The 15,705-nt window shown below is 34.7% G+C and overlaps 1 protein-coding gene across 1 annotated transcript in view; it reads right to left on the bottom strand.

Moving 5' to 3' along the window:
- The window catches only part of LOC123554696 (uncharacterized), a 46,532-nt gene extending 31,155 nt beyond the window's left edge, over positions 1-15,377 (bottom strand). Inside the window, exons 1-8 of the mRNA XM_053547804.1 lie at positions 14,645-15,377; positions 10,519-10,717; positions 9,818-9,939; positions 9,383-9,453; positions 7,570-7,781; positions 6,763-6,900; positions 4,474-6,063; positions 765-1,127 (exon numbers count right to left, since the gene is read on the bottom strand). Of these exons, the coding sequence (XP_053403779.1) occupies positions 765-1,127; positions 4,474-6,063; positions 6,763-6,900; positions 7,570-7,781; positions 9,383-9,453; positions 9,818-9,939; positions 10,519-10,717; positions 14,645-15,295 (3,346 nt within the window). The 5' untranslated portion in view covers positions 15,296-15,377. The remainder of the gene's footprint in view (positions 1-764; positions 1,128-4,473; positions 6,064-6,762; positions 6,901-7,569; positions 7,782-9,382; positions 9,454-9,817; positions 9,940-10,518; positions 10,718-14,644) is intronic.
- Positions 15,378-15,705: the final 328 nt, after the last annotated feature.

Below are 15,705 nucleotides of genomic sequence, written 5' to 3' on the forward strand. Positions count from 1 at the left end.
ACCTGTGAACAAAGATCACTCATCGGAACAAGCAAAAGTGGTCTTTGTTCACAGGTGCCCTTTATTCGGTGGGGGGTGGGGTGGAAGTGTCACTTCTCAGTTAGCCATTATCACGATGATAGAAAGTATTTTACAACTTCTACAGTACTTGCTTTCTTTATGTTCTATGTATTAATTCATTTTGTAAATCATAAGCACCATCATCATCAACAGGTACTCGGAAACTGGACAACACTCATTTGGAATGAAATACAAATAAACCTTTAAACTTTTGGAAAAGAAGAATACAATGTTATTAATGTTTTACTAAGAATCAATCATATGCTAAATATATAAGCATTTCACTATGTACATTACATATGAACTTTTGACACCAAGGAACATAAGGGTATTTCATTTCTTTTAAATTAAACATCATTATAGTGTAGTCAGTATTAGTACAATGTCGTGCCAGACTAATTACTGAATTATTGGCGTATTAGTTTTGTTTCAAACTCTGTTGATTTACCGCTGAAAAGCTATATTGATCAGCGTATCACTTGTTAGCATTTCGATTGATAATATTTTGCCTAACTTAGTAAATAAGAATGTAAATATAAGTCATCACAGAGGCACACTAACCTGGCAACTTCTTAAATTATGACAAAACAGTCACAAGATGTGACTCGACCTATGTGAAGTGAAGATAAGACGCTTACTCTAGGGTACCAAATTAATAATAACTTAATCTGCCGATCAGTCAGTTAAAGTAAAAGTCAGCTTACTTGATATATTTACTGTTGTGCTGGCATTATTGATTTCTATTGGACTTTCCAGTGCGCCAACAATTGCAGCACACATATACAACCCTTCATTCTCACATGTCACAGGGTCAAGTTCGAGTGAAATTAAAGCACCATCTTTATCCAGCGTGTAGCTGGAAGTATAGTTGTTATCGAAGGTAGTATGTACGACAGAGCCAGTTACATTGGAGATCGTAAATATCTGACTGACAATGTCACCATTTTTATCATCAACCTTCCCAATGATTAGGGTTTTCCAGTTTGGGTTATCCTTCAGTTGGCAGGAAATATTTACAGATGTCCCCTCTTTCAACGCAAAGTTCTTTTCCGTGAATGTAAGTGACCCTGAAATCACAGGCAACACAAACTGAAAATATCTTAACTAATGGCAATGTATTTTAAACATAATCGTTTCAAAGTTTCTTTCTCAGTATAATGTGTGGTAAAATTGTTTTTGTTTCTAATTTTGCTTAATATCTGTCATACAACAAATAATTCAGCTATTCAACTATATATTTCATTTATACAAAGTATCTTGAGTGGGCAATAATTATGCTTGAAATGTGTAACTTCTTACCAGGAATAGCGCAGACTGGTTCTCCGTGCCAATTTCCATCAACTTTACAGGTCATAACCTTGACCGATTCATTTTTTTTTTCAGAATATGGACCTAGCCGTTCAGGTAGTTTTGAAAGAAACACGACCAAGATCTCTCAAATGCTATTTTAATTTATTCATTAAATTAAAATGAAGCAGAAACAAATGTCTCTACTAATTTCCAGATAAATATTCTGAGAGGTTTTCCCCTAATCGTGAAGAGGCCATATCCCCTTTTTTGTTTAGTGAAAAACAAGTGCTATTTTTCTTTAATTGTGAAGTTTTAGCATTAGAGAATATTTGTATTTACTTTTAAAATGATATCACTTTTGAATACGTTCTAGTTGTCAGACTAGCGAAAGCATAATTTTTTACATGTGTTCTATATGGAACATTTACTACCGGCTATTTCAAAACGTTACTATTAATAGATAATCTCATGTCACACATAAAGGCGAAAAAGCTAAATATACTATGAAAACTGTAGACGTTTTGAATAGCATTATGTAATTCATTCTTAACAAAATTGGTTTTCAAGCACATTTCAAGTATTCACATTTTTGACAGCTTTTTGCAATTTCATAAGTTTAAATCTAAAGATTACTAAAAGTACCTGAACATTTCATTCTTTTTTTTTTTAGTTTCTGTTCAGTTTTAATTTCAATGTATTAAAAGGCCCATAAATATATCAATACAATGCATGTTTTTCTCAAACTCAAAAACAAAATGCTTTATTTCTCACGTAAATAATTGCATAGATACGCTTCACAATCACGCAACACAAGATAAATGTTCCATTATAAAAACATTTTCTATGAAAGGCAGCCCCAAATTGTAACCTTATTATCAGTGTATGGATGTTAGCAGGGATTTATACATAATTAAATATACAGAATATATACATAAAAATACACAATCAGTGTAAAATATTATTATTAAAAAGCAATATTGAAATCATCAAAAAAAAAGAATATCATAATTAAGAAACTGATATTAGTATAATTAAACTGACAGATGCATTAACTCAAACGAAAAAGGAACATTGAATGTGTAATGAATGTTTCAGACGATTTCTTGGTTAACAAAAGTAAAGAAAGAATGTTAGAATTAATACTTTAAAGTTTTAACAAATCAATGATATCATAATATTGATAAAAATGATTAAAATTTCTTCCTACATATTTGTAAATACAACAAAATACAGTGGTAACGTATTTCAAAGCGCAGTTATGGAAAAAATCTAATTGCTTGGGAAGTATGAAACTATACTATTTTGTAAGAGTATTTGAGAACTTGATAACTAAATATTCCCCTACTATTTCATGTATTTTCTGAGAAAATAACGATACAATAAAACAAGATTACTGGAATGGTAACGTAACATATGTAAAGTATGTAACAAACAGATTCCTCCTTCAAATAAGTATTTACACTATATTGTCATATGATATAGCTGAAATAACGCAAGTTAATTGATTACAGTTTATTTCATGTTGTTTAGTTTTAGTTATATCTTATTTCCAGAGATGTCTGATTTAGCATAGATAAATTTGTGCAAATTAGCTAAAATACCTAATGTAGAAAAATATTTACCTTCAGAGTAATAAAATACTATTCTAAAAAACACTGAGAGACATTAAGACTAGATCAAAACTGTCTTATCTATATTTTCTAAATAATTGATGTAATAAAAAAGGTTATTGAAATGGTAACGTAACATGTGTAAAGTATGTTACATACTGACTCCTCCTTCAAAAAGGTGTTTAAACTACATTTACAAACAATATAGCTCACATTATTGTTATTATTATTGATAACAATTAATTATATCATTTTATTCAACTTTAGTGGTATCTTGTTTCCTGAGACGTTGATTGTGATAGTGGTTAATTTTATGCAAATTAGCTAAAAATACCTATTTTGGAGTAAAAAAGAATACCTTCAGTGTTACAAAATACTATTTAAGAAAACTCTGAGAGACTTTCAGAACAGATCAAAACTGTTTGGTACATTTAAATTTATTTAAAACTTTTAACATTTTGTCATTTTGTAACATTCTCATTAACATTCATGAATATGCAAATTAGTTAATTAAATAGAAATACCGCTGTTTTAAGGCCGATGTCTTAGCTCCATTTTGATACCATTTAATTGTTTTATCATCAAAACTGACCAAGATATGACTGATTATCATCTATATGGTTGTCCTTTCCAAAAAATGAACGGTTGCCGTGGAAACAGTGAAATCATACATAGTACACCCATATGTTTATCTTTAAAGCAAGTGACCAGACGAAAATAATGGTGGGATGACCGTTTACCTTTTCCGCAAATTTGAGCTGAATCTAGATGGACGGATGACCGTTTCTTTTTTGCCTGACTTCTGTTACCTCAGGTAAGATTTAAGACCCGGATAGGAAATTTTAAATCAATTAATGCATTTATTTCTTTTACACAACAACTATTCGTTCGCAAGAATCTTTAGTTCTATAAACATCATAAGAAACAACTTGAATATAAATGCTTTAAAATACATCTACCTATTTGTAAATGTACCCGTGCCACAATACGAAACTGGTTCATGTCACTCTATATCTAGGCGAACATAACTAGAGAGGATAAAACTCGGTATGCGGCCTCTGGGATGGAATACGCGAAAATTGTCATATTTTTCAATTGTGAAGTTGTAAACTAGCTGTTTTATAATTGTAAAGTAACCTTATATCGGCATCTGTTATACAGTGGAAAATGGCCTGATACTGATTTGGCATGCGTAGGTCAGGTTAGCAAAATCATTTAAATGCGCATTTACGTCTAAAAGGTGAAAACTAAGCTGCTTATTCTATCTATATGTTTAATAAATTGTTAAAACGTTTCCATGATAATAAAAAGGATTTGATATATTGCCCATAATTTTACCTAGATATCCTAAAACCTCTCACTTACTTGATATTTTTAGTTGTCTCGTTTCAAAATAATTCTACTGATCTGTTTTTCATCTTACTATAGACAAAAGCAAATGCGTGCCAATTTATAAAGCTAAATCTTCATTAGTTCTTTGAACTTAGACTTAAAAAGACTGTTATATATTTACCAGGAATTTTACACTCGATGTGTCCATTCCACTGTCCATCTGCTTCACATGACACTACTTTCATAGAGTCATTTGTTAGTTCCAGACCATCTACGCACGTAACCGATAAAGAGGTATTGTACGTAGTTGTAGAATTTGATTCAGTTGTATATGTCTCCCCGCTTGGCTCATATGGTCCACAATCTACAATCTCACAACTTGGAAATTCACTCCAATTTCCAGCAGTACATGTTACAGAAGAATTTCCAACGATAGTATAACCTTCTATACATTGTACTTCAAAGGTAGATACAGTCTCGTTTACCATTGTTGTTTCACTATTTTCTGGCATTGTAATATTTTCAGTGGAACAGTTAGCTGGTACGCAGGAAATAGCTGGCCATGTTCCATTAGCATTACAAGAAACTTTACTCTCACCAACAAGAACAAATCCATTTTGACAGCTAATAGAAATTTCATTATCAAAGTTTAGTCCAGTTATGTTTGAATCTGTTTCAGCATGTTCGGGTAATTGTAGTGTACTACAATAAATGGGTTTGCATGTCGGTATTTCGGTCCATGATGCATTCTCTTGACATCTTACTGTGAAGTTACCTCGGATTTCATATCCACTTTCGCATTCCAAAGTTACGGTTTCACTGTAATTATACTGTTGTTTGTCCGGTTCTAATTTTGCTTTGTTTGGTACATCAAAACGTCCGCATTCAACTGGAGAACAAGTTGGTACCTCTCTCCAAGTTCCGTCAGTTTGACAACTAATTGTTTTATTACCTTGAAGCTCGTAACCAATGTCACATTTTATCGTTACATTTTCGCTGTAAAAGAACTGGCTTTTGTTAGGTGTAAATTCAGCGTTTTCTGGTATAACAAATAGATCGCATTCTTTTGGAGTGCATGTTGGTGCATCGGTCCACGACCCATTTGCTTGACAACTAGACGTGTTCTCACCTTGAATTTTGTAACCATCGTTACATTCGATTGTTATGTTGTCATTGTATTCATACTGTTGTTTGTTCGGAGAAATAGCTGCATTATCTGGCACCAGAAGTGGCTCGCAGACAACTGGAGAACATTTTGGAATATGTTCCCATGTTCCGTTTGCTTGACAACTAATTGTAGCATTACCTTCAAGCTGAAACCCAGTGTCACATTCAACTGTAACGTTTTCGTTGTATTCATATTTCTGTTTGTCCCATGAAATAATGGTATTAACTGGGATGTCTGATGCATTGCAGTTTACGACAGAACAAACAGGGGACTCACTCCAAGACTGGTTGGCCAAACAGGACACCGTAAATAAATTGCTATCTAGCTCGTAACCTGTTATACATGTGACTTCAATGATATCTGTATATGTGCGACCAGTGGTATTTGAGTCTATTTCAGAATTGTTTGGTGTTATAAACTCTGGACATTCCACGGGCATGCATAATGGCATGTTTCCCCAGGTCCCTGGTGTGGTACAATTAATCGTTGCATTCTCTGAGAGTTCGAAACCTTCATCACATGTGATATTTAGTGTTGACCCATATTTGGTACCGTTTGACGCTACAGTTCCGTTGTTTATGACAGGTTCATCACCACAGTCAACTGAAAGTCAAGTATGTATTAGTAATAATGCATGAACTACTTCTTGTGTTACCGGTGCCAGATAGTAACCATTAAGAAATTTCTTTTCTGCTGAGAAAACTAATAATATAATATTTTATTGGATATTAGCAATCCGGAAATGTGTTCGACAGGAAAATTTGACCTGACGCACTTTTTTATCTACTACCTATGAAATAGATACGAAAGACATTAATTATACTATATATATTATATGTGTATCCACAATTGGCCAACTACTAGCTAGATAGTTAGATAGCTAGATAGTTAAAATTTTCTGAAAAGATTTTCTCAATAGCCTAAAGTTTCCTGAAGCACATATAGAAAATAATATTTATTGCGAAAGTCTTTTCAGAAAAATGGACAAAATTGCTTGTAATTTTAAGATACTATCGTTATAGCTACCATCTATCTTGTGGCAGTTTGAAGCATAGAAGCGATGTTTGCACGAAAACATTTTCAGGAAACAGATTAAAATATCTAGAAATTATTATTTATTGCTGAAATGTTTTAAAGAAAATGTACACAAATCCTGGAAAGTCTACAAAATTATCGTGATAGCTATCTAGTAGAAGTATGCCACCATATTGACAATACATTTAAAACTTTTGCTAAAACATCGGTGTATTCTACAAAGAAAGGTTTAATATTAGCCTGATATTATATATGACTTAGACTTACTTTGAGTGCAAATGTCGGATGAAGAGTCATGGGTTCTGTCCACTGGGCACTTGCAAACCCCTTCTATACATTCAGAGTGTTTGGTAACACATCGTTCTTTATTAGTACCCACCAAGCATGCCCCGTTGAACTGTATCTCTAGGAATGTAGAAAAATATACCTGAGTTTTTATACGTGATATAAGTGTAGGTGAGTACACGATTTTATTATTTCGTTTAACGTGTATTGTTATTTCAGTTGTCCTGAGATCAATTTCAGTTGTCATGAATTCATTTGTATGAAGTTTCATTGGTAAACAAATTGTATATTTAAAATAGTGGGATGAGTTTGTGCTACAAACATCCAATGCGCTAGTAATACAGAATATATATTTTGTTCAAGGGAAAGTAATTCTACAATGGTTCTTCAACTTACTCATACTCTAAAAATATGTAACGCACATCTTTGCTTCAGGATCATCTGCATGTAAAGTTTAATCCATCCCTTTAAATTCTTACTTCAAACTCCCACATACCAGTTTAATGACAGTAAACATATTTTGCCTAAGCCCAAGGGCGCATAATTCTGCTATATCTGTAGCCCTAAAATATATTACGTACATTTAAACTTGATGGCGATTGTTTATAAGAGGTTCCATTGCCATGCCGTTTAAACTGGATGAGAAATTAGCTCCACATGTCTCAATTTCAATGGGCATTGTTTATCCAACGAACTATCACACTGCAGCAAGATAACGTAATTATCACCTTCAAACTAAGAAGAATTTTACAGAAAAAAAGAAAAACATGTCAATAATATTGTTCTTACTTTTCTTGACAGGATTCTCATTCTCTGTGATGACAGTTGGAACTGTTATTTCAATTTCGACAGTTACAATCGTCAAATCACCGACAGGTTGCTCATCTGCGGCAACTTCAATACCAACAACAGTACTCACTTCTTGTGGTGTTGGTAGCGTTTCGTCGCTTGAGACCGAAGTTCTGATGACAATTAAGTAAATAATGATCAAACTGCCATTTCTGTAAAACAAGCATATTTACTTAACAAACACCCTTCGCCGGACTGCACGGCTTAAATCTACACGATATCTAATGAGACACAGATACATACATGTTTTATCACATACCTAAGAATTGTCTTCCTCAAATAAGGCATATATTTTGTTAACGAATTTACACTTTTGTATTTATCTCCCATCGGATACGGCTCCCATTGGATAAGGAAAAAAATATTCAAATTGAAATGACGTAATGATTGCGTCTCGGAGTACAATGAGTCAAAAATCCGTTTCGGACGATGTTCAGTCTTATCTACCCCAAATTAGATCGTTCTTGGCTGGTATAACACCAGAAAAAGGGATATGTCAGCTCTCCTGGATTTGCCAGGCCAGACCACTGTCCTCACAAATGCGTCGTGTGATCCAGACTTGGCAAATTCCACTCGAGCCAAAATCAACCTTGTAGATAAAGATACTGTTTTAATGACACTTTTATACCATTTTATGACTTGATTTAAAATCTGCATAGGGCTTAGAATTCAAGTGTTAATACTTTTCCTCGTGAAAATTTATTAGAATGTAAATACCACATTTTTTTTAGTTGAAAAGCAAATAAATTATATTTTTCAGTCTGTCCCACTAGAAGCAATGTGATATTTGTTTCATAACACCGAAAACTAGAAATAATTTTAAATGCACAAATTTCACAAATTCATTGAACTGGTTCAGAGAACAATGTAGTTCCAGTCTATCAAAGACATGTAAATCGATACGTGGTGTTGCATTTCAAAAAGCTGCAAGATAACCATCCAGTATATTGACAATCACCCAATAATGCCAATTTTACAGTAATGACAATCACCCAGGAGAACCATTCCTAATTTAATTGTAACTAGAAATGTGTCCATGGGACAAAGATGCCCCAACTACATGACAAAGGACACCTGCACATGCTGACCAACATTCCTGAAAACTTTCGTGACTCAAGGTCAAATACTTTTGGAGCTACGCGCGACACAACATTAAAATGACAATTTTTTAACTAAGTCAGAGGCCATAATTCCTACACGACTGAATGAATCCGGATGCAAAACCCCAGGTGCACAACTGCACATGCTGACCAACATTCCTGTAAACTTTGGTGACTCTAGGTCAATTACTTTTGGAGCTATGCGCGACACAGCATTAAAATGACCAATTTTTTGCTAAGTCAGAAGCCATAACTCCTACACGACTAAATGAATCCGGACGCGAAACCCCAGATACACAACTACACATGCTGACCAACATTCCTGTGAAGTTTTGTGACTCTAGGTCAAATACTTTTGGAGCTAGGCGCGACACAACACTAAAATGACCAATTTTTACAAAGCCAGGGACCATAGCTCCTACACGACTGAATGATACGGACGCAAAACCCCAGGTGTACAATTACACATGCTGACCAACATTCCTGTAAAGTTTTGTGACTTTACGTCAAATACTTTTGAGGTAGGCGCGACACAACATTCTCGGAAGGACGGACGGACGGCCAAACAAGGGCAAATCTATATGCCACCCCCCCCCCCCGCCCCCACTCCCCACAAAGTGGGGACATATAAAAAGTCAAGTCCTGACACTTACTTAATTTCTTTTACGGCACATCCATCGTAGGAAAACTCCGCTGTTCTCTTGTTGGCAGCATTTTGATCCAGCTAAAATTATTTGTTATATTTCATATAATTATACCAGTCAAAATTGTTTGGAAAACATACGTTCTTCAAATATCACAGGTGCTTTAGCACGAAGATCACATTAAGTTTTAAAGTGTTCTAGATCCAAGCTTTACCTTTTGTAGTTTAAGAATTATTTATGCACAGACGCAAACACCGACCGGCAATGTTCAGAAAGACACCTTAAAATACAGTTTAAACTTCCGGTCTTCATTATCCTTCTTTTACGTAATTTTGGCATAATATATTGCAGCAGTCTCTGTATATTATCAGTCAAAGCACTTTATTTTGTTCCACTTCAGCTCGAACGAAACATTTCTTTTTTTTTATTTGTGAAAGCACATACCTGATCGCAAAATTCGTTTTCTACGTTTTTGAAGGCGTCAGAGTTATTCTCGGCCATGTCTGCACTGTACTCTCTATTTGTAATTGTAGCCTTAAACTCATATTGGGCGAGAACTTCTTTTTCTGAAAACAAAGAGAGTTCGAAACGTATTAAAGTTCGTTAAGAGTTTGCGGTCCTGATTTATGACATGCGCATTCAGTGACTTGTTATCACCAAAACAAATTTATATCAATTGATGCCATTTTTAGTTATTAACGATGACAAAATATTTGATGAGATTCTTTTAGTCTAGCCTTAAGTCTTAAGATATTTCAGTAAGGATATTAAGGGAAAACCCCTCTAATGATGATACTCAAACTTCCGACATCTTGACATTGTGTGTGATAATTTATTGCTTTACAACCCGCCTCGCTGGTGAACAGTATATTTAAAATCGCTGCATGAACTACTCAAAAGTTTATAAGGTAAACATATTTTTTACTTAACTATATATATGATACCAATGCATGTGCGATGTCAGTATTGAAGAGAAATACTTTAATATAAGGTATCGAAAACGGAAGAGCTTTTTCGAATTTTGAGAATTATTTCAGTAACTACTAGAAAATTTTAAACTAAAATTGCATGATGATTTACAGTTTATTTTAGAGTTCAATCTAAAACGAGTACAAAAGTATAAACATTTTGATGCAGTCTCGAACCTTCGTCCTTCCCGAGTGTAAGTAGGAGTGTGGGCACAAGAGCTGCCACCAGAACAACCACAGCCACTACAGCTACTATAATGACCAGCCTAAGGTTCCGCTTTCGTGGGTCAACATCCTTGCTTGAATTTTCATCGGACCATTTGGAGACAGTTGCCGGATCGTCTGGTCTGTAACTGGGTGCCCATTTTGTTCTTATCTGCAAAAATATGTAGCATAAAAATGTTTAGTGTAAGTGAACAAAAAGTAAACATAATATAAATTTTTAATTTGCATTCTTCGGAATAAGTAAGAACCTATAAACTTCAGGTTTTGAAGAGTTTAGGAAAGCAATTTTGGCATTTATCTCTTGTGTGCAGATATGTCTATTGGGTCGCAGTTTAGCCCTGTGTGTAACTAGGGACAAATGGACTGCATTTGGCACTGTCTAAATCGTAAGAGTAAAGCACATCAGTTTGATCTTGAGTACAGTTAAAGATTAATGAGCCTCAGTTTGTTTCTGATTAGTACTAGTGGATCTCAGTTAAGCCTTGAATGACCGTGGTCTGAAGCTACGTGTAGCTAAGGGCTAACAGTTTAATGCCGTTTAATCATGATTGTAACAAAGAACTTATGAACTAGAGTTTAGTACTATGTGAAACTACGGACAAATGGACCGCAGTTGTGCCATATGTGTTGTTATGTTCAATGGACCGCAGTTTAAACCCCTGTACAGCTAATATTTATTGACAGAAATTCAGCCCAGTGTTCAGCTACAGATAAAATGAACACACTTCGACCCTGTGTGTAACTATAGACTAATGGACCGCATATAGCGGTGTAAATGATGGGGACTAATGGACAGTTACAATTTGCTAAGAACTGATGAACTGAAGTATGACCCTGTGTGTAGCACTACAGTTTGGTAAGGTATAAAATTATGGACAACTAAACCACAGTATGGTACTGTGTGAAGGTACAGACTAATGGACCACAGTAAGGTACCGTTATAGCTGCCAAATAATATACCCCAGTTTGGCGAGGTGTACACTTTGGGCCAAATTGACCACAGTAAGGCACCGTGTGTAGCTATAGAATGACAGAAAATAGTTTGGCCAGGTGTGCACTTGGAACTAATGGACCACAGTAAGGCACCGTGCGTACGAGCTACGGAATAATAGACCCTAGTTTGCTAAAACGTGTACTTTGGGACTAACAGACCCTAGTTTGCTAAAACGTGTACTTTGGGACTAATGGTCCACAGTATGGCACCATGTGTAGTTACGGGATGATAGACAACAGTTTTGCGAGGTGTGCACTTTGGAACAAATGGACCACGGTAAGGCACCTTGTGTAGCTACGGAATGGTAGACAACAGTTTGGTTTTAACACTGCTTGTAGTTTCGGAATTCATTTATTTTCAATTGGGTACAAACATGCATTGCAAACGAATTTCTGATATATACTGTGTACATCTAGAAACGCAACACTTGATCTACAGTCAATATCTTTTTTAACCTGATAATTGACAATAAAACTGCAGTTACTTGATTTTTCGGCGAACGCCGTCTAAATTCGTTTTCGTTACCTATGCCACGTGACTTCAGTTTGCAAATCAAACTACTTGAAAACGCATTATAGATAATTTATCAAAATGAAAGATTTATGCAACACTCTGCCTGATTGGACGAGAGTGTCAATTACTTTCACTCTGTTGATTGTGCTACGCTGAGTGAAATGTAGAAAAAGCGTTTATCCTAAACGACGCTGTTCACAGTTTTAAAGCTAACTTTGGCTCAGTATATTTAGCAAGAATATTGATATATCTCAAAATGATAAGTAAGTTTAATAAATATGATAAAAACCTGTTCAAATACCAACATATATCTAATTAAAGAAAGAGCTGAATACGGCCTGCGTATTACATGAATAAGGGTGTGATAAGAGTCGTTTATGTAGAGAAGTGCTTTTTAAAAGATTTTCCTTGTTACAGTTGTCGTCTGTATATGAAAAGGTTTCTTGCTTTTGTGACTTATTCAGATTGCATATTAAAATGAGTACTTGTTTGCTTTGATATATTTGTTATAAATTATTTAACTGATTTATTAAATATGAATATTTTTCTTTAGTATGGTATGCAAATATTGAACTCAGTTGAAATCTGATTTATTATATATATGCTATATAATGACTGAATCGCATTACACTGAAATGAAGGTACGCTGCATACAGTTTATCTATGTGATATGACTACGATCAAACTTTGCTTATGAAACAGAAATATTGAAATAATTACAATTGTATGTTTTGCTTGACCTTCACTTTTTTATAGGTGTGACGTCATTGTCCAAAGATTCATGAATAGCGAATATGCATTTGTTAAAGCGGGATCAGTTGGCCTATTTTAGAAATAAATAAAAATAATAAATAAAAAAAATCCTTTAATTGATTTTTTCTCATGTATTCTAATCAAACTTGATTTGTAGCATCTTTATTAGGCCCGCAGCCAACTTTGTTCAGCTGGGACATTTGACCCCTTTTAGGGGCTGCTAGAGCTAAAACTAGAAATGCCTTTATACAGCGTCTCATGATCAGCTTGGTGGATCTTTGTCATACTTGGTCTGGAGCATCATTATAAGGTCCTCTTCCAAATTTAATTATATAGGAACTTGGGCCCTATTAGGGACCACTATAGCTAAAAGTAGATATGCCTTTCTTCGCATTAACCACTAAAATGTAATGGATTTTTATCAAACTCGATGTGTAACAATATCGTAAGGTCTCCTGCTATTTTGTTACAAATGGGGATAGTGACCAATTTAGCTAAAAATATAAACACGTTTAATGACCTCTTCTCGTGAACCGCTTCGTGAATCGTCATCAAACTACTGCTGTAATTATTCGTCTAAGGATAAACGAAACAAAATTGCAACCCTACCAAACCTTTGCGAAAAATTAAAAGAGACCATTTAAATTGCTAAAGTGCGGTGTTTAGTTCTGCAATTTGAAAAATGTTAGATGAAAGATGAATGTTAGATGAAAAATTCAGAAACTTCTTTCCTTATTACAATTCGCCGACCATCATTTTTAAAGATATTTCTTGTTTGTTTTGTTTTGGTTTTAGATGATGGTCAGATTTCCCAGTATCTATCAGATGGAAATGTAAAACCAGAAATTATATCGAAAAGAAATGCTTGAAGCTATAATACTTTCATATTAAAGGGAGGTAATTATAAAAATCTACAAAAAGCAATAAAATGGGTCTAACACTATATATATCAGTAATGGGCCTTTTGATATTCGTTAAAAATGATACAAAATGTTTCTTAAAATTGATAGAGTTTAGCGTTTGAAAAGATTAAGTATCTGGAGCCCCATTTAAAGAAATCTCCTAGTAGGAGTGTAAGTGTTTTTAAATAATTGTTCACGTGCTTGGTTACTTGTTATACCAAATTTTGTTGAAATAAGTAGTGTGTATTAGTTTGACTGGTTAAACAGTATTTCAGTTTTATATACAAGAATTTTACGACAATCAGTTAACCGAAAAAGTGTTCTTTGTTCTCCGCAAGTAACTGACAACTTTCTCAAATGAATCAAAGTGATTCAAACATTTTTAATCTTTATCGAAGGGACAAATACTAGTATTTAATTTGAAAGGTTTATGTACCCAGGTCGATCAAAAATCATTTTGGAACGGCAAAAATGAGTAAGAGGAGTGGGGGATAAAGGAGGTCTGTATTTAGGAGAACGTAGGGAGACACCCATAGATATATTTTTAATTTTTCCTGGGCTATTTTCGTTTTTAAGAAGGTAAGTTGTGTCTATAGGGATCATAAATTCCGAGACACTTTAACTATGAAAACAGAAAGTATAACATATATACTTTTAGCAAAGACAGAACTGGCTTAGGGATGACGTCAAAGACCACAATGGAAATAAAAAAGCTTTATGCTCTCTTTTGTGTTTCCTTGGTATTGATTATACGTCATCTACTATTGCACTTAATATTTAAATTTATTATGTTGACATTGAATTTGTATTTAATTTATGGTATATTGTCTATTTTTACCACAATAAATTATATCTATCCAATCTGTCGCGTTAATCTACATTTCTGGTTTATGGCTCTACCAAATAATTCACGTACCTGACCGAACATAGCCTGCCGTTCTTGCATCAGATCTCTGTCGGCTGCTACACTCGTCCAACGCCTCTGTTTCCCGGCACCTGTCTCTTGTCCACTACCTATTAAGTATTTTCCCTCTTTCACTGCGTAATCATACGGTTCTATAGTATGATATATGGTTTCTTCTCGCACAGGTGTTGGATTGGGGCTCGATCTACTTGCTCCGTACTTTCTTGTATCTAGTACCTGACGATAGTATGGCACTTCAGGATTACCATACCTGTTATCCCGATATGGATTCCCGTTAGTAGCTCTTAAGCCGTCTGCAGCAGACGCACCAAAATCCTTATGCCGCGTGTCGCCTGTGGCGCCTAAATCCACGCGCCGCGTTGCGCCTAAATTTTCTTTCATGGTTCGGCCTAAATTGTCACGTCTCCGGTTGCCACTGTCATCTCGGAGGGTCGTTCCAAGAGCGTCCCAGTCTTCTGGTACATCCCGTCGTGACATGCCGTATTCTTCTCTGCGACTTGCCTCCCAGTTGTATCCACCATTCAACCAGTCGAAACCATAGTCATTGCTACCGTCTATCCGTGTGGCTCCAAGACTTTTCCGTGTTCCATCTAACCGATCAGGACTCGAATCTTTTCTGCTTTTAACATATGGATAATCCATATTTCATTATTTTTGTTTATTATTATTTCATTTATTTTTCGCTATTGTCTTCTGTTTTTCACTTTGAATTCACTTACAGAGTATCTCTACTTCCTCAAGTAAATTTACTACCACACGTGATTTAATATATATGCATAAAGGCTTTAAAGCTGCCATGTAACTCCATAAACTGTTCCCCATGTTTACAAAAGAACGTTTCATCAGTAGAATAAAAGAAACGAAATGGATTTCAGAACCGGATTTAAACACACAAAAACAAGCTAGTCGACTTTTTTCAAGATGTATTTGTTAAAGTCGAACACGGCAATAAGTACATGTGTATTGTTTGCTGCATGTTTACAGGAAACATTCTCTAATTTCTTATTAGTTTAGTTTATACATAATTTATTTTAGGTCGATTGTGAAGGAAG

The sequence above is a fragment of the Mercenaria mercenaria genome, chromosome 7 (assembly GCF_021730395.1).
Source record: "Mercenaria mercenaria strain notata chromosome 7, MADL_Memer_1, whole genome shotgun sequence".
Taxonomy (NCBI): domain Eukaryota; kingdom Metazoa; phylum Mollusca; class Bivalvia; order Venerida; family Veneridae; genus Mercenaria; species Mercenaria mercenaria.